Consider the following 26149-nt stretch of genomic DNA (forward strand, 5'->3'; position numbering starts at 1 on the left):
CGTGGCGTACTTCGCTGGAGGTGCGAAGTTTGATGGTTAAATAGCTTTAGACCGCTTGCATGCGCATGATATACCATAATGACAGCGTTGTTATTTTCCCATTTTGTACAGCTGTCCGATCAGATCAACGAGTATGAATTTCGCGCCGCGTAATTATGTTGACGGATTTTTCTTCTTTCGTTTGGAGTTTATGCCAAAATGTCCACGCGGCGTGTTCATGGATTACCAAGCAGCCAGGTATAATCAACGGATGAGCTTCGCATGCCATACAATAAAAATAAAAAAAACCAGGGCTTACCAGTCGGAAAGCCCCGCCTTCGCATTCGGACTGGTGAGATCTCACCTCATGAAAAACCTCCACCGGCGGAATTATTGTGCCAGAGTGCGAACATGATACATCTTTGTTCAATAAATACCCACTACTAACGCTGCTGGGTAAGCGCTTGGCGGAGTGTGTGTGGCTGCTTGAGACTGAATCAGGCCGCGTCGCTGCGCCCCAATGTACTGTTAGTGCATGTAAGTAGTAACTTAATGCTCGGCGACTATCCTCTAGGGCTATTTCCTAACTCCGTCAGCTTGGCACGCACCCTCTCACGCCGGAGGGATTATTCTGCCATCTCGCTTTTATTTTGCCGTGTTTGAAATGTTCACACGGCGACATGTTGTTATGGTCGAGGTTTACTTGAGGATATCATTACAAAGGAAACGTAGAGAGAGGGGAGAGAAAAGAAGAGAGGTGTTCGGCATCCGTAACATGCCCAGTCCGAGTGTGGAGTCGTATACACTGGTGACGCGAGCATTATAAGTATGTTGATGTATATGCATCCAAGAACTTACAATCAGTTCAAGAGTGCCAACGAATAAACTCAGTTGATACTGTCTCTCATCATTGGGAAGCCTGTGCCATCAAGAAATACATTCTTTGAACAGCAGCAAATATCCTCTATCGAGAAGAAGCAATATCTAACTGAATTGTTTGAGCCTTCTTGCTGCCCCAGCCTGTTCGTCTACAGCCCAGGAGACATACATACATACATACATACATACTTCTGGCATTCCTAAATCAATACTCCATCTTCATCCCCAGCAACTACATCCACTATTACCAACATGGATCTTCAAATCTCCCAACCCTTCCCTCTCTCCAGCGGTCTCGTCCTGCCCAACCGCCTCGTAAAATCCGCCTTAGGAGAATGCCTTAGCAAGGACGGCCTGCCCAACATGGCACACAACAACACCTACGCGACCTGGGCAGACGGCGGATGGGGCCTCGTCATGACCGGCAGCGTCCTGACCGACGAACGCTATCTCTCCGACGCCGGCGACGTCTACCTGATCGACGACGAAGCCAAGATGCGCGAGGCCTGGAAGGCGTGGGCGAAAGCCAGCAAAGGCGCCGCGGGAGGGTCGCCGACCATGGTACAGATCTGCCATGCGGGCCGCCAGTCGCCGCTGGGCGCAGGGAAGAGGGGCTTCTTTGAGAAATCCATCGCGCCGTCCGCGACGCCGCTGCAGCTGGGGTCAGGGTTCCTCGCCAGGCTGATCTCTGCCCTGGTGTTTGGCACGCCCCGGGAGATGACGCCCGACGACATCCAGGACGTGGTGCGGCGGTTCGCCAGGACGGCGCGCATCGCTGCCGAGGCCGGGTTTGACGGCGTGGAGATCCACGCGGCGCATGGGTTCCTGCTTGCGCAGTTCCTGAGCGCCAAGGTGAACAAGAGGACGGATGCCTACGGCGGGAGCCCCGCCAAGCGGGCGCGCATTGTGGTCGAGATTATTCGGGCTGTGAGGGAGGCGGCCCCCAAGGGGTTTACCGTTGGTGTGAAGCTGAATAGTGTCGACCACCAGTCCGAGTCGGAGCTGGAGGATTGTATCGAGCAGCTGCAGGTCATCCTGGATGAGGGCATTGATTTTCTCGAAGTCAGTGGTGGGTCGTTTGAGAATCCTGAGGTGAGTTACTACCACATTTTATGTTTAGCAGGTCTTCTGGTGCACGCACGCACTGAGAAGAGCGGCAAGCCAAGAGGGGGGGCTCAAATGATTTGATCTACCATGATGCAGTGGTTTTCTTGGATCTTGGCTACTCCGAGACGATGCTGACCAGACCTGTCAATAGATGTTCCAAGGCCGTGAGGTGCAAGCGAAATCCGCCCGGACCAAAGCCCGTGAGGCCTTCTTCCTCGACTTTGCCAAAGCTATCCGCGGCAAGTTCCCCACGGTGCCTCTCCTCGTCACCGGCGGCTTTCGGACACGCCTGGGAATGGAGGCCGCCGTGGCCGAGGGCGGATGCGACCTCATCGGGATCGGGAGGCCATCCGTTCTGAACCCTCTACTGCCCAAGACGGTCGTTTTCAACCGCGAAGTCAAGGGTGAGGAGGCTAAGTTGTTTGCGAAGAGGATTGAAGCGCCTTGGTTAATGAGAAAAATGATCTCACCCAACGTGGGAGCTGGTACAGAGGTGGTAAGTTCAACATGGGGATATTGTTTGCCCTTTATGATGAATTGCTTGTCTGGTCGAGGTACAATCATATGAGGACGAGACATTTTACTGACGATCGTTGTGTCTACAGGCCTGGTATACCAAGAAGATTTCTGAGATGAGCAATCTTGGAAGCCATGAGATTTGAACGACGTTTCCAGCTTGAGAGACACCTGGAGCTCGTTGGTTGTAGGAGGAGGACAGATTTATGACTGGCGTTCATCCTTTGATGCAAGTATAGACTATTGCTCTGTTGTTGATGATTTGAGAATCGCATATAGACCAGACTGAAGAGTCGAGATGTGGTTGAATTAGGAGGTTCAGGATAATAATACTTAATTAGACCCGACGGCTGGCAATTGCTATTTTCAGCGACGTGGTACGATATGAATTAGTGCATAGTTAGCATTTCGCTCCGTAATTACTCCAGACTTGAGTAGCATAGGTACGAAGTACAAAGCCAACGCCTACTGGCTGACATTGCCGTTAGACTTAGATGATTGTGAGTTTTGTCTTTGGCTCTCCTTGGTAAAAATTGTAGTAGTTGTCAAAGACACCCAGACGCCGATACACTTTCCCATTTTCCTCGGTGGGCTCCAGAATTAAACCCGTGCGATCCGTAATGAAGACACACATGACCGTGCGTTCCCTCTCTGGCGTCTCCTTTGCAATATCGAACTTGGCAATGGCCATGTGACCGTCGTCATCATCACCATCATCGCCCAATGTGCCTCCGGGTGGTTTAAGAGGATAAAGGATAGTAACTAACCCAGCCCACCCTGTGCTCTTCTTGGTCTGAAGTCTCAACTGGCCCCCTTCTCTCAGTGTTGGGCTGACATATGCAAGCTTAGTAGGCGCATTGATCACAATCTCCCAGGGCCCTCCGTCTCCAAGGAAGTCGTCTCCTGTCGGAAAGGCTATGAACTCCACCAGAATGGTTTCCCGCAGCCTCGCGCTGAAATGGTGATTGGTAGGTCCATCCACCGACGCCCAAGACCAAGACGGCGCACGGTATCGCGCTCGCCCAGAGGGCCGCATCATGAAGTCTTCAGGACAGAGATTTTTCCATTCTCTTTTGATCTCATCACTCCTAAACTTTATTCCAAGGCCTCTTCGGGTTGTCCAGAGGAGGCCCCACGGCAGATCTACCGTCCACAGCCCGACCTGGTACTCCCCAGGAATCTCGTTCTGGAGCCACCGCACAACGCCAGCAATCGCAGCCAAGCGATCTGCGGGTCGTGTTAGGAACCGGGGCGTGTAGAAGATATCCAGCGCCCAGTACCAGAGCTTCAAGGAGTCCAGTTTCAGATCAGGCGTGCGAGCCGTGGGCGGAATCGGTATACCCTCGAACCAAGGGGCGCGTCTGGATGCTCTAATGGTGCTATAAATGCCCCTTTTTTCTCGTGAGCCTCCTTCCCATATGCCACTGTCGACGCAGCTGTAGTGCATTTGCTCCTTTCCATAGACCAGCAGACGCTTCGGCAGCACGGCCTCCTCGTAACACCAGGCGCGGGTTCCCGCTGGGCCCTCTTGTACCGAAGGTACGGCTGGCCTCAGGAATACACAAGCCTCATCTGTTGATGATAGAGAGTCCGTTCGGCTGTTCCGGCTATACAGGAGTCGTTGGTCGGAAAGCGCATGCCGCGTCCTCCGACTCAGGAAGCCTTTATAGACCGTCTGCGTAAAGGCGGCCTGTATGGTGAGATGGGAGTCTCCAAAGATACGGTGCATGTTCATGATCTCCTTCTTCTTGAACTCCTTGTCATCCTGGATGATGCAGAGGGCGTCGATCCAAAGATATCGTATGCCGAGCTTGCGGGTGGCGAAGACCGCGTCCTGCAGGGTCTGTGGCAGTTTCTCCTCAGGGACTCTGTCGAGATAATCATGTTTGTTCCCAGTGCAAAGGTACAATTGTCGCAGATCCTCCTCAAAAGGGACACCCCAGACGTAACTAAGAGCGACATAAAGACCTTTTGCGGTGCCGTTTTTATTTTCGACGAGCCGGAGTTCCTCGGCCGTGTCCACAGACCCAACGTCTAGAGTATAGGTCGGCAGGCTTGTTTCCACCACGGAACAGCTGGTGTGATGACGAGTGCAGTCTTTCAACCATTTTGTAACACGGTGGAAGGCCTCATCGGATCGCAGATCGGGTGTCATGGGCCTTCCAGAGACGCCATTGGCCGAACCAATCTTATCTGTGTTATACTGTCAATATTTACGACCGCAATTGTATCCCGGTAGCTAATCATCTGGATCAGAGAGAAACCATTCTACTCACCTGATAATACATAGAGTGGCAGAGTGACGATATTCCCTCCGTCCTGGTAAGTATACTGCTCAACCAGCCAAGCCCTTGATTGGCCACTCTTGATATCAAGGAAGAATGCAATCTTTGCTTGCTGTGTCCTGATCCTGTCAAGATAATCCGGTGCACACTCTGCTTCTACAATTTTGCACAGCCACCTGCAGAAAGGACACAGGCAAGATTGTAGGTCATCCAAGCTGTTGTGGAGCTGATGCGAATATGCTTGGAATTCTTCAAGCGGGGGAAAGTCTTGACATGCTCGGCAAAGAGCTGAAACATTGTAGTCTACAAGTGTGTGGGTGTAGGGATTCATGGCTCCCTCGACAGGCAAAGGTATACAACGAGGCCAGGTTTTGGTCACATGCAAATCAACCTCAGTTAGAAAACCGGGATGCGCTGCAGATGATTTCCAGCTGATGTTCTGCTGGGTTGCTGGAATCGGACACGGATCCTACACCAGGACCGGCGGCAGTAGGATTGCCCCTAGTTGTGTTGATCAGATCAGCGGCGCATGGGTTTAACTCCCCGTCCCTTGTCTCCATTGGTGGTGCCATGCAGGGCCTTGCCGTGCCGTGCCGACCTCCTCCACCCAACAATATCCTCGGCCCAGGACGAGCGGGACACGGCATTGGGATTATAAATGTGCTCTTAAGGGACTGCCCGCACGATGCATCTCCACACTATGGCCTGTAGTCGGTGTATAGAGGCCCTTCCAAGCCTTAAGAACCTGTTACGCGTCACCTGGATGCATACATGATAAGTATTGGACAGAATACATACAGAGAAGAATCACCACACCGTGTCAAGCATGAGCATCCTGGTCTGTTGATTGGATACTTCCTCAGAGCCCATATGCAGTGGATAGCAAGGGACATTTGAACATCATTAATAACTCTCGACCTACCTTTTTCATCCATTGATCACTACGAAGATTAAGTGAATATTAAAGTGGCTCGAGATCTTCTCCCTATCATATCTTTGTTTTCTTACCATCAACCAAAAGAAAAGAGAAGAAAATGGGCTCGTCAAGCACCAGCGTCAATTCGTACGATATCATCATCATCGGCGGCGGCCTAGCCGGCATCAACTGTGCCTACCGCCTCCAGTCCAGGGTCCCTGACGCCAAGTTCGCGATCCTGGAAGCCCGTGATGACATCGGCGGCACCTGGGAGATCTTCAAGTATCCGGGCATCCGGTCTGACTCGGACCTACACACCTATGGCTTCGCCTGGGAGCCGTGGCCGTACTCGACGCCCATTGCCGAGGGCGAGTTGATTCTGTCCTACTTTCACCAGTGTGTGGAGAAGTACGACCTGCGCAAGTACATGAGCTTCCGGCACAAGGTGACGGGGTGTGACTGGTCCAGCGAGGCCAAGAAGTGGACCCTGGCCGTAGACAATGACGGGCAAAGGAAGGTCTACGAGGCGTCCTTTGTGGTCCTCGGCACGGGCTACTACGACTACGAGAACCCCCTACCGGCCGTGATTCCTGGGCTGGAGAATTTCAAGGGCAAGATTGTGCACCCGCAAGCCTGGCCGACCGACTACGACTTCTCCGAGAAGGAGGTCGTGGTCGTGGGCAGCGGCGCCACAGCCATCACACTGATCCCGAACCTGGCGCCCAGGACCAAGCACGTCACCATGCTCCAGCGAAGCCCCACATGGATCGCGGCCATCACGAACAGGGCACCCTTCGACGGACACTGGCTGCTGTCGTCCTTGATTCCCAGGAGGCTCAAGGCGTGGCTGAACTGGCTGTACTTTGCAATCGTGCCCTTCTACCGCGTCCGCCTGTGCCAAAGGTATCCGCAGCTGGCGAGGAAGGCTCTCCTCAAACAAGCGGGCGAGCGGCTTCCCGCGGACATCAGCACCGACCCGCACTTCACGCCGCGATACAACCCATGGGAGCAGAGGCTCTGTCTGTCACCCGAGGGAGACTTCTTCGAGTGCCTGCACGGCCGCGATGGAAAGCCTGCGAAAGCGGGTGTCGTCACGGCCACGATCGAGACGGTCACGGAGGACGGCATTCTCTGCAGTAACGGGCAGAAGCTGAACGCCGACGTAATCATTACGGCGACGGGGTTGAAGATTCGATTTGGTGGGGGGGTTCCCCTGCGTGTCGATGGTGAGCTGGTCAGCCACCCGGAACACATCATTTGGGAGGGTTGTATGATGAATGACGTGCCCAACCTGATGTACATGGTTGGATATGCCTGGGCCTCGTGGACGCTCGGGGTTGACAATACGGCCATCCTGCTGTGTCGTCTGTGGAAGGATATGAAGAAGAGGGGTCGGCAGGTTGCTGTGCCCAAATTTCCCCAGGGGACGGTCATTGCTGAGGAGGACAAGAAGTCGTGGCTGGAGCTGACGTCAACATACATAAAGAAGGACAGGACGTCTCCACTCAACTTAAAGGATGGTAAAGGTCCTTGGAAGGCAAGGGGCAATGTTTGGTTGGATTGGCTACAGGCCAGATTTGGGAGTGTGAGTAGAGCTCTGGCCCTGTCATGAGGGCTGTTCAGGGTGTCAATGCGCTTGTTTGGGAGGTCATGGGTTGAATGATGCTGGGAAGAAATGTTATTAGTCTGTGCAAAGAAGGATAGGAGCAGGCTAGTGTCGAGACAATAGGCAGAGAACTACTGCAGAATGAGATATTTATTAGGTTCAATGCCTGTCTTTTCAAGAGCATGGCTTCAAGTGAAAGAGAGGGAAAACATGACTGAATACAAAGATGGTCCATGAGTCAGCAGAAAGTCTAGGACATAGGACAGGGAAGGACCAGGTGGGGCTGCAGGTGTCGCTCAAACCAGCTGGTATCAGCTGACAGGTGGCCAACAGCTGGCAGATGCTGAATCAGCAGAGCACCCACCAACAATCAATTTTTCGCGACGAGGTGAACTTTTCCTGTGATTGTCTCCCACGCCTTGACTTCAACCAAACCCACCACCACCACCACCCCCACGACTGCATCTCAATTCTTGTCAATTCCCTTCCAGAGGAATCAAAGCAGTCAAGATGTCCGCCCCTCAGCTGAACAAGATCGCGGCCAACAGCCCCTCCCACCAGAACCCTTCTGAGCTGGAGTCCCAGATCGCTGGTGCCCTCTACGATCTCGAGACCAACACTGCCGACCTGAAGGTCCCTCTGCGGCCTCTGCAGTTCGTCTCTGCCAAGGAGGTGAGAAGATGAAAACTACCATTTTGTCCTAGAGAAAACAGAACAAGACTCTCTTGAGTCTATCCGCCAACACCGACCCCATCGAATCCTATTCCACCGAGTGCGCGACTGTGCCCCGACACCGTTTTGCCCGCCGCCTGCCTGATCCCGTCGTTACTCTTTCTCCTCTCTCATGTTGTCTCGACAACACAACGAGACGGTGAAGGGGTTCGACCGCCAGCCAGGAGATGGAGAGAGTTGGTTGTGCGAACAAAACATCACAACCTCTCTTCAGAGCGCGCGTACAATACTTGGAATCACAAGCGAACAAAAACACTCAATACAACAAATGTGGAATAGGACGGGAAGCGGTCCACGGATTCTGTTTCTCTCTCCCTTCATAGGGGCCAGACAACACCATCCGGGAGCTCGCATGCTGACTTTTGGGATCTTGAAATAGATCGAGGTCGGCCACGGCAAGAAGGCTATTGTCATCTTTGTCCCCGTCCCTTCCCTGCAGGGCTTCCACCGTGTCCAGCAGCGGTAAGTTTTTTTTCTCTCTGATTCCCCTCCTCGTTCTCGGCCTTATCCACTCCACTTTGGGGGATTCTCAATCCCTCTCCCTGCGTATTTGAACAGTCTGACTGACTTGGCATACGCACCATTAGCCTCACCCGTGAGCTCGAGAAGAAGTTCTCCGACCGCCACGTTCTGATCCTCGCCTCGCGCCGCATCCTTCCCCGCCCCAAGCGCTCCACCCGCTCTCGCAACACCCAGAAGCAGAAGCGCCCCCGCAGCCGCACTCTGACCGCTGTCCACGATGCCATCCTGACCGACCTCGTCTACCCCGTCGAGATCGTCGGCAAGCGCACCCGCACCAAGGAGGACGGTGCCAAGACCCTCAAGGTCATCCTCGACGAGAAGGACCGTGGTGGTGTTGACTACCGCCTCGACACCTACTCCGAGGTCTACCGCAAGCTCACCGGCCGTGGTGTCACCTTCGAGTTCCCCCAGGCTGGTGCCGCTGAGTACTAAGCGCTTTCTCTCCTATTAGTATGTAATATGGGAAAGGGCGGGCAGTCTCAGGCAGTGGACGGACGGAGGGTCACCATGAGTTAAAATACCCAAGGTGTTACGAGGTGACGAGAGGGCCGTGGTGGTTCTCAAAGCCAAGGCTTTATGGGCAAACTGGTTGATTGATCAAGGGGACAAAAGCTGGTTGGCAAACCAAAATTTGGGAGGGGCATAACGGCGTTCTTCTGCGTTTTGTTTCTTGAGGACGGGATAGCTTGTCGAAATAGAACAAGCACGGTCTAAAACTTGCCAAATGATGAAATCGCCGAAACTGTCATAAGCCGTTACAATATTGTTTGTATCTTTGCCATGCCGAGACCTGCTGCGAACTCTTCTTGCTCTAGTTATGAATTCTCCGGGGGTATCTTCTTGGTCAACATCTTGATGCATCTACGTACAGTAAATTCCCTTTTCTCTTTTTTTGCAGCTGTTAATCAATCCTGCTTGATCCGGCCTATGCCTAGTGCGCACCAGTATGCCAACTCTCTCTTCTCCCTGCCATCCTTGTTGTCCTTGGCCGGCGCCCCATCCTGTGCAGCATCGTCCGTCTCCCACTCAAGACGCACATACATGGGTATCTCCAGGATGTCCTCGTCCTCCCTCAGTGGGCGCAGGTCCATGGCTCCCTTGGCATCCCTGGCGAGGATCGAAAAGTTGGTCTTTTCCAACCTCAGCGACGCCGGCACCACCTCGACCACGATGGTCACCCAGTTCCGACCTCGCTCCCATACCTTGCCGGGCTCCGCCTGGTGCTGCTGGCCCGCGGCGTCCTCTATGCCGCCGCGCCGCCGCCTGTCCTTGTCGCCGTCCTTGAGAGCCTCGTCCCATACGTCCGTGTTGGCGTCGATTTCGAACTCAGGGCACAAGATGGTGACCTTGCTGGCGAAGCGGCCCGGCGTGACCGAGGGCGTCGCCAGTGTAACCTTGACGGCCTCGAAGATGGGGTTCTTGAAGGTTAGGAGGAACTGCACGGGTCGGAGCGGTGCCAGAAGAGCCGCGGGGCCAGCGGCGCTGATAGAAGCACCCGAGGGTGCTCCCGATATTGTCTGTGAGAGAGACGTGGCTTGCAGGGGCCGCATGGAGATGGTGGGAATGTAGCTCCCCGCCACAAGCCGTATGCGAAACCGCGTGTTGCTGACCTTGGCTTCGGGCTTGCTCACAATATGGCGGCAGACGGGACATCTCTTAGATCGTTTGGTGCGCAGGAGGTAGGGGATGGGTCGGAGCTCGTCGAGAAATTTTGACCGGCCGTGCATTACGGGCTCGCAAACGTTGACCGGTAGCTGGGCGGCGGCTTGATCGAGAGAGGCGGTCCCGTCCCAGCCAGATTGGTGGAGGCGCTCGATGGACGCTGTCTCGTCGAGGTCTGCTACCTGCAGCCCCTCGTCGGGCTCGAGTGATTCTCGCATTAAATGAGAGCGGGATTTGGCTCCCTTCTTGTCGCCGAGAAGGCCAGTCCCGGTGTACAAGCTCATGATCCGCGATAGGGAGCCCGGAGAGCCAATGCCCAGATCACCCAGTGAAGATAGTCCGGATGGGCCAGTGGAGGAGGCGTCGGCCAGCTGCGACTGGTAGAAAGATTTCAGGCTGCCAAACTGGGTCTCGACGTCGCGGTGTTCCGGCTCGTGAACAATATCCCTGGTGGGCGCCTCTTCTCCTATTGGAGGCAGAGCGGAGGAGGCAAGGCCCGAACCAACACTGACGGAGGAACTGCCGGGAGTTCCATCTTTGCGCCTGTCCTTGCGCTCCCTGGGGGTGAGCCTCGTCCTGCCACCGTTCCGGATTTTTTGCAGCTGGGCATAGATGCCGTTGGGCTTGTCAAACCTGACGCCGATCTCGGTGGATGTCCACTGACAGTATGAGCATGTGAGGATGTAAGAGGGCTGGGCGGAAGATTGTGCTGTCTCAGCATGCGGGTCAGATGCCGATGGAGGTGGAGGGTCGGTGGCAGTGACGGCGAGTGGCCCGACACAGACGGGACATTGGAAACAGCTGCGCGTACACCTATGCAGCGAGGAGAAAATCAGGTCAGCAGCTTACTTGAAGTTATGTGTGGTATGAGAGCTGCTTTCAATAACGAAGATTACACACCTGTTCCCGTCGCTCTTGATGTTGCTGCCGGGTACCTCGAAGAGGCAGTTTGGGCAGTAGTAGGTGACGATCTCCTCAGCTATACACCTCGGACAGCGGATCTGGTGGCAGTCCTCGCAGTAGAGGAGGTACTCGAGAGGGTAAAGGCTGTAGTTGGCGCGAGGAGCTCTTGGATCAAAAGCACGCTCGTCATCATCGGTTTCGGTCTGGAGGGGCGTGGTAGGGTCGTTGTGGTTGTGACGAGAGACGTTGGCTGGATCCGAACAAGGACATTGGATGTAAGTGTATGGTGTGATGGCAGCCATCTTGACAGGCAGCGCTGGTGCTTGGTCAGATCCAGTGCATGGCCATATCAAGCTGCTTCTCCTTGTGCAATGCTGTTGCCGTCACGGAACGGGGATCGCGACGCGACCAAAGGCCGAGACACGCTGACGGTGACTGTGACAAGATATCTATCTTATGAACACATCCTTTTTAGCCTTTTTGAATGGTGGAAATCAGCGAGTCATGGCTTAGCATCAGGGTGTTGTGTGTCCAGGATAGAGGGGTCATCCGCGTCAAAGTTATGTGGCTCACCAGATGAGACGCGTTGAGTTGTAAGGTACCGTGAAGCTCCCAAGTGGGAGGTCGATGGAGCTTGGGAGACAGGGTTAGGGTACAGTACCAGGCCTGTGCTGCACCTCGTTGAAACCTAATATGGATTACATAAGCACAATCCTTGTCTCTTATATTGGATCTAATAATCAGCATTCTAGCTCAGCTGTTGACCTGCATGTTGAATGAATAAGTGTAATGAGCACTGCAGTAATCCGAAGATTCCTAAGTACTTACACAAGGAGGTTATGCTAATAAGAGCAGTCAGTACTTACTATGTAGTATATGCCTCCGATAGGGAAAATGTAACTGAAGTCTGCTGCAAGTGTTCACTGCTAGTGAAGGCCACTAGATAGTGTGTATCTAATACTCAGATTGACGACTGAAGAGCTGTATACAATGATCTATCTAATAGTAGTAAGCGTAAGGTTATATATCTAGCTCTTTAGCATGAATTGTCTGGCCCGTTCCGCAAGCTCGTTAATTCAAGGCGTGAGGCTCTCATCTTGTCATCTTAATCTTGATTACGTAAGTGCTAGATGGATGTTGGATGTGATAACTAGCAATTTCTAGGCTCATTATTCAGTGTGACCTGTTTTGTGACCTATATGTGTTTGTATTGATGTATATAGTCTGGGCTTAGGTATACACTTTTGCCATAGCGTCCCTTTACGCCATAGCCTCTCGAGGGGCATGAAGACGAGTGACCTGGTTACCACCATTCTGCTGGATAGACGGAAAGCTAGCGTTCTTGTAATATTACTGGTTCTGCGTTCCTCATCACAGAACGAAGCCGTCCCGCTAGCCTGAATTCTCGCATTTCATCTTTAGTATACTTCCTGACTGGTGGCTACGCGAGGAGCAGGCACGTTTCATGAGCGTGTGGCAAGAGAAGCCACGTAGTCCTGCAAGAAACGAAAAAATGTATCGAAGACTCGCCCAATTTTGCTCAGCCGCAAGGCTTACTGATGTGGTCCAATGGCAGTGTTGTGGCTGTTGTTCTAATGTATCCCACCCTCCCTGATATCCTGCAGCAAACCGGAAATGGCTTGGGCCCCACCCGGCGCAGCATCTCCAGCATTCGTAACCCAGATTATCAGCTATTGACTTAATAGTAAGCCGAGTGATTCTTGCCCTTTGGGTATCCGAATCCCGTCTTGTCTCTCATCGTGAGATCCTAGTTTCTTTCTTCTAACTTACATTTCACACTTCCGCGAAAATGTCATCCTCTATTCCAGCCGCAGCGCCATCAGTGGACGAATTGTTCCGGAAGGCAAAAGAAGAGTTCTTACGAACATTGTCACCTGCTGATATGGCTCGCTTCCTTCCCGTCTCGTCGACCCAGCAACTTATGAGTGAGATCAATGCGATTCACTCGGTCTCAAAAGCCAAACGCCGGATATTTCCGATCTTGCAGAAGATTCAGAAGTTTGCAGAAAACTTGGGACCTTACATGAAGGTGGTCGAGGTGTGTTGCGGAGCGCATCCAGAGACCTCCAATTTTGTCCTCGGTGGGCTTCTCTTGGTGCTGAAGGTAAGCGAAGATTCATTACACTCTACAAAGCAGTGCCACCTTGGTAGCAAGCTGTGTGTTGTACTGACAACCGCTTTGTACCTCCGTTGAAGCTTGCCAGCCATTTTGTGACCTTTTTCGAGAAACTTGGCGGCATCCTCGGGAGACTAGACGACAAGTTGTTGCGTTATGGGCAGCTGCATGACAAGTTTAAAGGAGTGCGAAAGGATGCTTTGAGACTGACGAATGCGATGAGCTCCATATATCTACTACTCTTCCAATTCCTAGCAGCCGTTGCCAGAATATTTACCACCAAGGAAGGCAGTAAGTTGAAAGAACCTCACCGCTAGAAAATACTTTATAGTGCTGACGGATGACTTTTACCTAGAACGGAAGAGAACGCCGGTTGTGGTCGGCACCCTGATGTGGAAACCATTTGATCTTCATTTCGAAGAAATCCTGGAGGGGATCGGATTCCACCAGGAGACGATAAAAGAAGAGATGGACTTTTTGATAATGAATCACATCGAGGCCAAGCTATCACGACAAGAAAAGGAAGCAGAGGCGGCAGGGCGGGGCGTCCGCCACTTCATCCAGAAGACCTCTGTCGTTCATACCGAACAAACCAGGAGTAAGCCCCCATATCACCTACAAACGGTCTAGAGTATCGATGATTAACAAAGCCTAACAGACACTTTCTTGGCCTCGGTTGTCCAATGGCTAGCGCCTCCGGATGACTTCAAGGAAAGACTGCAAAGAGCCCAAGAACTACGCATGGAAGGCACAGCAGAGTGGCTCTTTGATCAAGACAAATTCGTTTCATGGCGAGCGCTCAACTACTCAGCCACCCACGATAGTGATATGTCCTCTCAAGGCGCTCCGTCGATCCTGTGGGTGAACGGTATGTCTATTCATCACCTGATTCACCGCACTCTCTAATCAATTGCTTTGACAGGTAACCCTGGTTGCGGTAAAACCACGTTAGCTGCATCTACAATGGACGAACTTTCCCGCCAAGAGATGGCAGGCGACAGCGCTCTTACAGTCTGCTACTACTTCTTCAGCCAGAGCCTTGCACGGTGGAATACTTCCTCCGACGCCTTGAGAGCCATCGCCCTGCAGATTCTGCACAAGTTTCATAGCGAGGAGATGATCTACAACGCTTTTTCTTTCGCACTTGCAGACTACCCTGTACAGACAAGAGCTACGGAGCAGGAGTTGTACGATCTCCTGACCTACTGCCTGCCCCATCTGCCGACGTTATTTTGTGTTCTCGACGGTCTCGATGAGGCATCTGATGGTAAAGCACTAGTTCGCAGTCTCTGGAAGTTACGACAGCAGTTCCCAACAAGTTTGAAAGTGATCTTCTTCAGCCGGCCCGAAGTACGATATCTGCATCATCTATATGTGCCTGATGTCAATATAAAATTTGACAGCGGTACATCATCTGCCGACATTGGGCTTTACATCCGAGGTCAGGTCGAGGATATGGTTCAGGCTAGGCTTTTGCCACTATCATGCAACGTTCGAGAGGTCGTCCGAAATCTTGTAAATCGCTCAGAGGGCATGTTCCTGTGGGCGAGACTGATGGTGACTTACCTGAACTCACCAGCACTTACAAGAAAGGAGCGTTTGGACACGATGATGGACTGTACGCCGGACGGGCTCGAAAGCATGTATAGACGGATACACACCAGAATCGTTAAGCAAGACAGCCCAAGCAAAGACTTAGCAAGTCGTGCTTTCAGTTGGGTCGCGTATGGCAGCCCTGAGGTGGGCTACTCCGACAAAGCGCTCCAAGAAGCCCTTTATGATAATGGATGGGATGGCTCGAGTACAGACTTCGACCATGTTATCTCCAGCTCGTGTTGTAGCTTGTTGGAGAAGGATGCCAATGCTCGCTATCGATTCATCCACCTGTCGGCTCTCGAATACGTGCAAGCTGCCACTGAAGAAATCACGACCGACAGAGTCAGCCTCTCACCACTCATCTTGAGCAAAGAAGTCGCTATATGTGGGATCCTCCAACGCTATCTCAGGTACCTGATGAAGGAACTGCCGACCCAGCCACTGTCCGGAGGAATAGGAGCAGACATAGACCTAGGGCTTTTGAGACAACAGCATCCACTTCTCAAGTATGCTGCGCCAAACTGGCTACCATTGACACTCTGGATTTTCCATGCCAAGATGCAGAATTCAGCCTTTCCACCTGACGAGAGCATCAAGATCGAGGAGACGGTCCAGCAGTACCTCGAGTCTCGTTTATCAATCAACGTGTGGATTGAGGCGATCTACAGAATCAACGGCCGTGACGTATCGACATTCGTCTCGGACGCGAAATCCTGGATGTTGCGAGCGACCCGAGAAAGTCATAGGCCGGTTGTGGCTGACCTTGAAGAATTTGTCAACGACCTCCATACTTTGGACACATCTTGGGGGGAGAGCTTGTCAAGGAGTCCATCTGCCATATGGGATGATGTCACTGAATTCAACCCAAGCCGTTTCTGGGTGTCAACCACGGCTCTGTCGAAAGAGAGCTTGCTTCCCTCTCTCGGAGATGCCGACCATCATGAGTACCTGCAGCACAACACCAAGCCGACCTTCTCGATATCCATGAGCTCTAATGATGGGAGCCGATTGTTAGTCTTGGGAATATATCCTCCCAGGTATGCTTTGGAGACTGCAAAATGGTTTTGCTACCCTATTAACGACTAAATCCAGGAACTTTTGTGATGTCTGGAATGGCCGATCATCACTCGCAAGCTCGACACGCAGATCTAGCGCAAACCTTGCATCCGATACAGATCATTTCCAGCTCTTATCAATTGGGTGGGTTGCCCGTATTGAAGTGTTTTCTCTGTCAAGCTCGAGTTCACATATCATTACACAAGTGGAGATCAAGCTCAATCCACAGGATATACGAGTGTGCCTCGAAAATACTCTCAGGGTTCGAGGACCAGGGTTCGAAAAGGAATCGTCGACTCCGAAAATGACAGGTGTAATCACTGAGTACGATGCCACGTGGTCAGGGTGCCCGATCGAACAGTCTTCCTGGGACGCCTCGGATGTCCTGAACAGTTTCAAAACGGCCCCAGTACCGCAGATTCCGGACCGGCAGGCTGATTTGACTGATGCCGCCGGCTCGGTCGACTGGGCGTACCTCTCCCAGCGTGCGAGACCCGAGACAAGACTCAGGGAAAGAAACTCCGCGAATAATGGGGATGCAAAAGTTCCAGACAGGGCCACTACCCACGGGGTTCATCTCGTTGCTTGCCCCCCTGACATGATCGCTGCCATTAAATGGCCTACGGACACTTGCCCTACCGTCCGGGAACTGAACATGCCGTTGTCAATAAGTCCGACGCTGGAAACCTTCACCATACTGAACAGAATCTACCGTCTGCCTCAGGGGCGGTCCGGGTCTGCGGAACCAGAGCAGCTCGCAATGGACTTCAGCTCTTGGGTCACGCCGGTCAAGAAGGGATCTACGAGCATTTCCAGGAGCTCTTACAGAATTTACTGGAGTCCAGACGGAATGTGGCTCGCTTTCGCTGGCGAGAATGCCCGCTTCGTGGCTCAAAAGGCGGGTCTTGCTCAAGATACAGTGGTGAACTTCTCTGGCATCGCTATCTTCTCAGCCAAGAATATTCACGAGCGGTCATGTCTCGAGGTCTTAAATGCAACTACCTACGTTCCGGTCGCAGGATCTCTCTCGTTTCACCCCTCCCAGCCATTACTGCTGGTGCCCAGCGGCCAGTATATATGGAAGCTTCCAGACGGTAGGTTTTTACCCTGAAAAAGTCGGCTGTTACGGAGAGAGAACTCATTTGAATTTTACAGGCCGCCCTGAGAAGTTTGACTTGGCCAACGGTGGTAACTTTGGTAATTGCCACAAGGTCACATTCTCTCACTGCGGTAGATTTGTTGCCATACATCGCTCAGGGCGTGACTGGCCTCAGCTAGTCCCTGTCCCGGCTTACTACCTTGAAACAACACAAAGCTCGAAGGAGGTTGGGACGGACGTCCTGCCGAGTTCTCGTGATGATCACTGCGTGTCGGCTGCCAAGGACAGTTCTAACCTGTCTACAAGGCTAGTGATTGATCAGATCGTGCCGGTGTTACGATCATCCGAATCAACTTCTCTACAGATGTCTGACGATATCATGATGACCCTGCACACCAAGGCAGGTACCGGGGGCTCACAGTTCGAGCTCGCCGCGCAAGACAGCAGGGACGACTCCGGACTCTTTAAGATACCTCTACTTCAAGTACCAGACGACTTGCCTGTGACCAACATGAGTATATCGATGCACAAACCCGCCAGCGAAAGGTCAGAGGACAAGATCTCGATCGTATTGAACTCCACTCACGAGGGGCAGTACAAGAGCAATGAACCGACCTTGGCAAATCATTTGCCCTTGGTCATTCGCAAAGACCAGAGAGCGCTTTATCTTAAAGACAAGCAGGGAGGACTGGTAGGGTCTCGTGATACCGTTGGGTTTGCGCGCCTCCATGGAGCGCTGGATGTTGACGACGACGCGACCACAGAGCCGGGCTCAAAGCGGCGGAAGACTGAGACACAACCTTCTAGAAGCTCATGCTCGTGAATAGACACTGGAAAGAAAAAAAAAGAATACGAAAGCCTTTTCTTTTTGCTTCACAGGAATTCGTTGTATTTTGTGTCGAATGTACTTTCATTAAGTAGGGCGTGTTGCTCTCAGATGGCCTGAGTGGAAGGATTGAAAGGAAGAGAAATTCTAAGCTAGGCAGCCAGGAGGAGATGTCTATTTTTTTTTTTAATTTTTTTTAATTTTATTTCTTAAGCACTACTAGCTCGGAAGGTGGACATGCTGTCTCAAGTTAGCACAATGCGTAATTCAGTCAATGAGATAGGCGTACTTTCTGTACTCGGTTGCCCAAAGAGGTGTCAGAAATTGAGAGGTTCCTTTGCGATGCATGCCCCACGTCCCAAGCTCGACGTCACCAAATATAGTCCCTCGAAAACCATCCCCGACCAGCCACAAGAGATCTCGTGAAACGAAGATGATGGGTACGACATACAGTCTGGACATGACCAAATGTTCGACTTGAATGAAACACAGAGCCGGGCGAAGAAGACCTTTACGTTCCTCCAGTTCTGCTAGCTTTGTGCCTCAAGTGATTGACTTATGAGCACTCGGGACAATTTGAGACGGAAGATGGTGTGAATGTATGAATGCGCATCTTCAAAGTTTGTGGCGGCCCGAGAGTTGCATACTTCCCCAGCCTGTTCAAGACATACTAACGGAACCATACGGACATTCGAGCTAAGCACCAAGCGATAAGCCGCCTCTGCGCTACTGCAGCAGCCTCCCCCACGTCTCAGTCCGGACGCCAGCTTTTTTCGTCTCGAGCAACAATCTTTCTCATCTTTCTCATCGTCCTTCAATCTGCTTGCTTCTTGGCTGGATGCTGGCTGGATGAGGACCCAGACCCAAATTGGCTTGTCTTTTCTGGGAGGGCTTCCGGAACCACCTCTCGCCGGCACTAGGGTGCTGCAATTTGATGGTGCCCACCGCTCTGAGATTGACGTGCGCATCGGTCGTGTCACTATTTGGCGCTCAGCCGGTCTGCTGAACAAAGCGTGAGTCGACCTTCTTTGGCCTCTGGCTGGCCCGAGCTCCTCGTCTCCACTTTGGAGGTCTCGAAGTCTTCGTCTCGCATCGTGGAGGAGGCAGCCCGAGTTCTGGCCCGCTGGTTGTCCATGACCGCTTTTATGCTTTCGCACCATGAGCATACCCTCAAGCCGTGTGTTTCGCTACTTGTCCTCCCCCCGCTGCTGCTGCCTCGGCATCGTGAAGCCTTCTGGCTCTGCCGCTCTTTTGTCGACTCGGCACGGCCTGGCCCCGCCTGGTCAGGTCTAGCCTGCTGCCGTCGGTACAGGGTTGTACCCTTGGCTTGGGACACGGGCATGGGTACATCCTAAAATTTGTCTGGCGTTCGGGAGATGCCACGCCAACCAGGGCCCTACGAGCTGAACTGCGAGAGAGAGAGAGAGAGACTTAGCTGTTCTCGATGGTACTTGACCACTTCTCGTCATTATCCTAAGGACCCCCGGTGGCTACACGAGCGGCAGCTTTCCTAGCCCGCTGGCATGGCTTGCCTGGCTACTCTTGGTGGCGGTGGTGGGGTAGCTGCAAGTCATGCAGCTGGGCACGCTGAATTGCTGCTTGTTGAGTTATCTTTTCAGTGAAGAAGTGGTTGATGGTCTCACAAATCAGTTTCACGGGAATGCCGCCCTTTTTCAGGTGCGGGTGGAGAGGTCGTTGGTTGGGGGGGAGACTTTTCATTCCTCAACTCTCCCATGATCTCCCCAGCGCCCACTGGAACGCCGTGTCCTCTCCCCATCGCCAATCAATGTCAACAATGATACCGACTGACCTGTGTGTATAAAGACAATTCTTTCGCAAACGCATCATCCTTTTGCTCGAAACAGCTTCACGCAGACCTTCAGGAACTGCCACCTCGGTTCATCGCCAGATCCCGTTCACCGCGGCCACAGAACCCAATGCTAAGAATTGGGGCTTGAGTTGGCGACGCTACCAGACAGCTAGACCACCTATGGCTATCTTGATACCATAGTGCGCCAGCGACCCGGTAGCTTTTGGACCAGGTCCAGCCCCAGGTCCAACCCAGTTGATTGATACGGGGCCCCGGCTGCTTCGACGAAATCATTTTCCATACCCATATATATATGTACAAGCGATATGGCCTGCCTTGCTACGAACCCTCCACCTTCGCTTTCGTCATATTCACGTTCGAGGAGGTCCGCCAGCGTTATGCTGTATAGTGGTGTTTCCAACCGGTGGAGAGGGTGGAAGGCCAAACACCATGGCGACCTCGGGGCTGTGGACGGGAAGCCATTTCGCCAGCAGAGTCTGAAGAGGTTTGATGGCGCTGCCAGGAGCTGCTCTTCATGGGACAACTTGACAAAAGTAACTTGCTACCGCCACTTCTCGTCCTTTCCTTTGTCTTCTTACACAGACCCGATGGCTGATCTTCCGCTCAGGATCCAGAATTGTGTTTCCGGAATGGCAATTGTTATGTGTATCTCTACGAGAAGGGACAGTCATCACGGCAGGGAGCCGCCTACGAGGTTTCCATCGACAGGCTCTTTGCTGCTCAGGCCCGGCCGCTGATGGAGAAATTCTTGGACCGCTCTATGTCTGAGGAGACTGCTTATCGGAAAGGTCGTATTGACCTGTACGTGCCCGCACCTCCAACGGCAAACCGATCTCAAGCATTGCAGTATCATGTCGCAATTCGGAATTTCCTTGCGTGGGTTTACGGCCGGTCACTCGTCGGGGACCATCTGGGCAATGCGATCATTGGACTCGTTCACAGCATGGACGAGTTTCGTGACCCTGGCATTGACAACATCAGGGACTTGTTGAACTATCTCGATCAAGCTGGATACTTGGACATGCGGAACCAGCCGCATCGCGCTGTGGGCCTGTTGCATGTTGCCGAAGTCTTCCAGATCGAGAACCTCTATATCGACGCATTCACGCATTGCGTAGGGATGAGTGAGCGCTTGTATAAGTGCCCAGAAATCTCTGTGAGTACCAGTCTTGGACCCGACTTGGTTCCTGTCATGTACTGACATGTGTGTCCCAGTGTGTCAGCATCGCATCACGGAAACTCATCAAACGGGCGAGGGCGGACATGGAATCCCGACTCCGCCGCGTCAGCATAATGCTTAGTGACCTGCTCGAGGAGGAATTGTCCGAGTCCCACGTCGGCCTGTCCATGGGCGAGCGAGCACACCTGAACGGCTTCAGGTCTTATATCCGTGGTTTCTACAGGACAAAGTTTGGCAGCTTTCCTCCGCCGCCTTGGCACCCACGATGCGGCACCATCTTCCGGCCCGAGGTTTACACCGCCATGAAAGAGGACTTCAAAGCGTTGTACGAGTATCTAGTTGATGAGAATTTCACCACAGTCGACAATAGCCCACCTGTCGCTCACGGCGGACTCTGCACCCTGCAGAGCGTCTACGAGTTTGACAGGAGGCATGAGCTTGCCGCTCTGGAGCACCCCCTCCCGCTCCTCCCAGAGATGAGGCGAGCGAAGCTATCCCGTCGGAGGAGTCTCATGCCGTGGCTTGTCGACGGTCTCGGGTTTCGGGAAAGCAGGACACGCCCCGACCAGCGCCACAGCGCACATGCCGCCCTGCTTAGGGCTACCAACCAAGGAAAAGCTCACCTCCTGGACAACGAGCTAGTTCTGGCCTATCAGAGGTTTGAAGAGGACTCGGTACTCCTCCATCACCATCGCAAGGGCGAGCGGGTCGAAAAATGCCCGATTGGCACGGGAGACGCCAGAAAAGTGAGGTGGCTGCTTGTTTATGCAATGTACCAGACGCTGCGCACCTGTGCTGAGGTCCCGAAAGAGGTCACCTCAGTCACAGATGTAGACTATCACCTCGGTGTCTCGACCAAGGGCACACCTCCATGGCAGACAGAAGAGGGTGCCGATCCTCCACCCACTCTCAACAGATGGAATGCCGACGATTTCAGGCCTCGCACACCACAGCGTCGCCAATCGATCAGTGCTGCGCCCCTGCTGACACCTGTCAAGCCGTCCAAGATCGAGTCAGGGCTCCATACTGGCATGGAGATCCAGCCTGATATCGATTACTTTGCATTGACTCACCGTGGTGAATCTCGCGCGCAGCATGGCCACGACGGCCAGATTGCTGTGCTTCCACGGTCGAAATCACATAGCTTGAGGAGGACCATGTCTATCCGCAGGTCACTGAGTGTTTTCAGGACTGTTTCTCAGCGGCCTTCAACCTCACATCTAGCTGTCAGTGCATACCCAGAGTGCAAACCAATGCATCCTGAAATCAGCATTCCTAGGTACGGCACCGGGATAAATTATGCCATCAATCGGCCGACCGGCGGTGCAAACAACACGGAAGACTCGGGTGTTCCGGCTGCTTCTCCAGCCCAGCCTCCAGCTTTGGCAACAACAAGTCGCTCTGCCTCAACAACTTCTTCAAGAAGCCATTCGACTTTAGTCTCAAGATCGTCCACTGCTGCTGCTAGCTCAACCTCGACAGCGCCCACCACCATCATTGAGCCCTTGAGCCCTGTGCTAGGGCCGCAGACGAGCAGCAGCTTCAAGAGCGCTGAGGCTTCTGTGCCCGAGGCAGTAATTGATGTGCTTCCTGCTGACGCAAATCACGCAACGGCCGATGGTCCCGACAAGTACTACGACAGCCGTTCCTTTCCTTCACGGAGGCAGAGCACTCGAAAGTCTCTGCGCAGCATGTACTCGAGCGATGACATGTTCGCTGCCGCACCGGTGACCGATTCGCCACCGCCACCGCCGCTGCCTCGGCGCAGTAGCAAGAGATTCAGCGTGCCTGCGTCCAAGCGATGGAGCATGCTAGAGCTGGTCGCATCTCTTCGTGACAATACTGGGGACAGTAGCGATTCAGAGGCTGATGATGATCTACAGCCCTCGCCGCTGCGCATCCGCAAGGCTGTAGGCCAGCTGCCGCGGATCCAGACACATCTGGAAGTCGACCAGGACGACAGCCTGCGCGGGTCCAGCGACTGGGAGCGGATGGTGCACAGCGCGTCGGAGGTCCCTCCGCCCTGTACGTGGGAACAATTTACGGATCTTGGAGGCTTCCAGCCCATCCAACCGTTGAAATGAATGGCTTGGGAAGATACAGGGGCAGGATCAGGAGTTTGGAGAGAATTCTGGCGCCGGACGCAACCATTTTGTGCCTGATTGGCCATCATCACTCGTTTGACCACATTCCATTTTGTTTCTTATGTTTCTGAGATACCCGCCAGTTTTTTGTTTTGTTTTGTTTTTGTTTTGCCCCAAAGGACCGCAGCCCTGCGGCAGCTGTCTAGCAGCCAACAAGTGTATTAATACTCAAAAGCACTTAATTAAACAAAAGAAGAAAAGTTCCACCTCTTTAAATCAATATATCCGACGTGCTGCTGGATGTGTTCAAGACCCAATCGTTGCACTGAGAGTACAGGCAGAATAGCAGCAGCGCCTTGCGTGCGCCATATGATGCAAGCAAAGACAGTCGAAGAGAATATTATGTGACACTGGAACATCTCCGCCATGGTGTACATACAGCCAACATCCTCTTGCTACATGTTCTCAGCGTACATCACTCGTCTTTAGCTGACCCGGTAGCTTGGGATGCGATGGTAATGGCGTCGATAATCTCGGATCCGATCTGGTAGATCATGTATGACGGAACAACCAGCCAAAGGCCACTATTGTCATCCAGTCCCAAAATTCAGTCTCTGTAAATTCAATCAGATAGAGGAATTGGTGGGGGTGTTCACGCACTTGGGAATAATCCACAACAGGATCAGGTCCCACGGCTTGTTGTGGCCGATATTGTCGAAACCAGAAAAGTACTCGTTCAGCCAGTACAGCACCGTCTTACTAACCGTCATGACAGACGCGGCAAGCCCAACCACAACAGCCAGCGCGCCCGCGCGTCCAGCGACCCGCCTCCTCGCCTGCACAGCACCGGCAGAGGCGTTGACACCGCCCACCGCGCCGCCGGCCCGGTACCACAGCGCGATGTAGGCAAGGTACATGAGCGACTCGACGACGTTCAGCCAGGCCTGCGCGGCGGTGAAGCCGTTGCCCAGGTTCCACTGCTTGAAGCCGTACATGTGGTCGACGTTGCCGTAGAGGTCGTAGGGCTTCCAGACGGGGCTGTGCGCCCAGCCGCCCGGCATGGTTGCGGGGCGGCCCAGCACGTAGCCTGTGTCCCAGGTGACGAGGGGCAGCGAGATGGCTAGCCAGGCGAGGGTTATGTTGCTGGGCGCGTGGGACCAGCCGTGGGTGATGAGGGAGGGTGATTTCTTGTCGCGCCTGCGGGTGAGGGTGGTGGGTGTTTTCAGGCCTGGCGCTAGGGCTCCCGAGGATGAGCGCGTTCCTACCATTTTGAAGGGTTGTGTGTGTGCTTGTGTGTGTTTGTGTGTGTGCGTATAGTATGGTTGAGTGAGCTCGAGCTGTCTTGGAGTGGTTCGGATGGGTTCGACGCGGGGGAAGCTTCTGTTGCTGTGTGGCTCGGAATCACAAGGTGTGTTTTGCGAAGGGGCGCGACCTGCTCAGTAGGGCAGGGCAGAAAAGGGTGGTTTGGAAAGTCGATAACCATAGGTCAGGTGTGTCTCTGGTGGTAGAGCTGTGTATGGAGTTGGGCAAAATCCGTACACGGACTCGAGAGCGAGCAGGAGAGCTCGGTGAAACACGGATGAGTTGTATGGTTCAGGTTCGCGGGGTTGCTACCTCGCGTGAACCCCTGCATGGTGATGCCATAGAGGGTCTGGGGTTGGTTTAATAGCACACGGGACGCCTGATGAGGGCCCTTGTGGAAACTATTATGGGTTGACAGGGGTGTTATGGCGCTGGGGCCTCCTGGGGCCAGCTATCCAATACGACTTACAGCGTGTACTATGGTGCATACTACTTACACACCTTACCGTATCGGCGTATAGACATCATACATTTGAGTGACAGTGAAGACATGTGCTCTCTGATCGCACCTGCCCTGCCCTGCAGCTTTTCATCACCCTCAACCTCATCGGCAGGCACTTTCCTCTTAGCCTCCCTCTTGTTTTTTTTTTTTTTTTTTTTGTCAAGGCCCTCGTCTCTGTTCTTGGTTCTTCGCCCCCGGTTCTTTTTTTTCCCTTTCTCTTAACCTTTTTCCTCACACTCTTTTCCCACTTTCCTCGTCTCCGAATATCAATCCACCATTCCTTTAGACGGCGACATGCTGCCGCTTCATGCACTATGAACACTTTTCCAGGCGAGATCATTGACAACATCCTCGACCATGTGCTACTCTATAAGGGCCCATTGGGCCCTAGTCCTCTCTCCGGCTACGCGAGGCTCGGCCGCAGATAGCAGATTGCCGTCGAACTCCGGACCTTCAAAAGCATCAAGATTCGCAGCAGCGATCTTTACGTGTTTGAAAGCATCATTCGAGGACGGGATAGTCAGGCCCGCCGCGAGATCGTGAAGGAGATCAGCTTCCAGATCGACCTGGATGGATATCCTGCCCAGTCAGCAGCCCATCCCCTAAGCCCTTCCTTGTTAAATGTACTCTTCTGACATGCACCACGATTCCTGCAGTGCACGGTGGCATCGGGAACCCAGCTGGGTCAGGATGAAGAACAACCTTCATGTCACATGGGCTGTGAAACGGTTTTTCTATCTCCTGAGCTTATGGTGTCATCCAAAGTCAAGCCAGGAAAAGGATGAGAAAGCTACTGCTCCCATCTTCCTAAGCCTCTCCGCCTCGTCTCCTTCCGATATTGAACGGCTCCTGCCTGTTGGCCGAAATTTGAAGAACAAGCAGCCGATCTAGGGCGAGTGGTTGCCCGCCCGCAGCATAGAATGCTATCTCGAGCTGGCCAGGGACGCCAGCCTGACCCCATTGGAAGCAGTGACTAGGTTCCAATTCGACTGTCTGAGCAGTAGCCGAGCGTTCTTACCTGAAACTCTTGCCCGAATGGCTCAAGCACTACCAAATCTTCAAAGTGTCCGTTGGGAGCTTCCAACGGTGGAAAACCGGTTTCAGAGAACTCGACGTGAGCAGCGGTGTGGTGAGTGCACTCGACCGTCTTTCTTTCTCCCAAAAAGCCAAGCCGTATACAGCCCATTAACACATCAAACCACGGCAAGCCATCGGTCGCATCATGCTGGACCTCTCTTTCAAATTTCTCACAGAACTTTGGCTACGTGAATGGCGTAGCAGTATCAGGAATCATGACTTCAGACCTGGTTGCGTGTGTGCTCACTCGACTGAGCATGTCGATCTGCTCGGTCATGCCATCAATCAGATCTGTCAGCGCTGTCCAGTCCAGAAGCTCGTGCTTGACGGGCATTTCATTATATCGACCGAG

At 53.1% G+C, this 26149-nt stretch overlaps 8 protein-coding genes across 8 annotated transcripts; 5 read left to right on the forward strand and 3 right to left on the reverse strand.

The window, feature by feature from the left end:
- Positions 1-1110: 1110 nt before the first annotated feature.
- On the forward strand, positions 1111-2627 carry M406DRAFT_245974 (FMN-linked oxidoreductase; the record flags this gene model as incomplete). Its single annotated transcript, XM_040916377.1, has 3 exons — positions 1111-1954; positions 2127-2461; positions 2571-2627. The coding sequence occupies 3 exons, from the start codon at positions 1111-1113 to the stop codon at positions 2625-2627; spliced, it is 1236 nt and encodes a 411-aa protein (XP_040780497.1).
- An 833-nt stretch (positions 2628-3460) lies between these two features.
- M406DRAFT_240440 (HET-domain-containing protein) lies at positions 3461-4618 on the reverse strand (the record flags this gene model as incomplete). The annotated part of the gene is made up of 2 exons (XM_040916125.1): positions 3461-3498; positions 3568-4618. Coding segments are annotated over 2 exons (1089 nt in total), but the record flags the coding sequence as incomplete, so codon positions are not given.
- Positions 4619-5485: 867 nt separating this feature from the next.
- M406DRAFT_270467 (FAD/NAD(P)-binding domain-containing protein) lies at positions 5486-7455 on the forward strand. Its single transcript, XM_040918081.1, has one exon. The coding sequence runs from the start codon at positions 5801-5803 to the stop codon at positions 7292-7294; it is 1494 nt and encodes a 497-aa protein (XP_040780499.1). The 5' UTR covers positions 5486-5800; the 3' UTR covers positions 7295-7455.
- A 272-nt stretch (positions 7456-7727) lies between these two features.
- M406DRAFT_100503 (uncharacterized protein) lies at positions 7728-9289 on the forward strand. The gene is made up of 3 exons (XM_040914910.1): positions 7728-7960; positions 8400-8482; positions 8608-9289. Exons 1-3 carry the CDS (start codon positions 7799-7801, stop codon positions 8972-8974), a joined length of 612 nt encoding a protein of 203 aa, XP_040780500.1. The 5' UTR covers positions 7728-7798; the 3' UTR covers positions 8975-9289.
- A 61-nt stretch (positions 9290-9350) lies between these two features.
- ropy-2 (regulated by circadian rhythms/ conidium formation) lies at positions 9351-11701 on the reverse strand. The gene is made up of 3 exons (XM_040925947.1): positions 11105-11701; positions 10717-11017; positions 9351-10635 (listed from the first exon to the last, which is right to left on the reverse strand). The coding sequence occupies exons 1-3, from the start codon at positions 11407-11409 to the stop codon at positions 9448-9450; spliced, it is 1794 nt and encodes a 597-aa protein (XP_040780501.1). The 5' UTR covers positions 11410-11701; the 3' UTR covers positions 9351-9447.
- A 1309-nt stretch (positions 11702-13010) lies between these two features.
- Positions 13011-17818, forward strand: M406DRAFT_66031 (uncharacterized protein; the record flags this gene model as incomplete). The annotated part of the gene is made up of 7 exons (XM_040924965.1): positions 13011-13166; positions 13325-13535; positions 13600-13842; positions 13903-14112; positions 14197-15877; positions 15933-16990; positions 17052-17818. The coding sequence occupies 7 exons, from the start codon at positions 13011-13013 to the stop codon at positions 17816-17818; spliced, it is 4326 nt and encodes a 1441-aa protein (XP_040780502.1).
- Positions 17819-20101: 2283 nt separating this feature from the next.
- Positions 20102-22124, forward strand: M406DRAFT_217638 (uncharacterized protein; the record flags this gene model as incomplete). The annotated part of the gene is made up of 3 exons (XM_040915505.1): positions 20102-20185; positions 20260-20808; positions 20868-22124. Coding segments are annotated over 3 exons (1890 nt in total), but the record flags the coding sequence as incomplete, so codon positions are not given.
- A 666-nt stretch (positions 22125-22790) lies between these two features.
- On the reverse strand, positions 22791-24513 carry M406DRAFT_354047 (uncharacterized protein). Its single transcript, XM_040922815.1, has 2 exons — positions 23577-24513; positions 22791-23500 (listed from the first exon to the last, which is right to left on the reverse strand). Exons 1-2 carry the CDS (start codon positions 24182-24184, stop codon positions 23392-23394), a joined length of 717 nt encoding a protein of 238 aa, XP_040780504.1. The 5' UTR covers positions 24185-24513; the 3' UTR covers positions 22791-23391.
- Between the last annotated feature and the right edge of the window lie 1636 nt (positions 24514-26149).

Source organism: Cryphonectria parasitica (assembly GCF_011745365.1).
Source record: "Cryphonectria parasitica EP155 unplaced genomic scaffold M406scaffold_1, whole genome shotgun sequence".
Classification (NCBI taxonomy): Eukaryota; Fungi; Ascomycota; class Sordariomycetes; order Diaporthales; family Cryphonectriaceae; genus Cryphonectria; species Cryphonectria parasitica.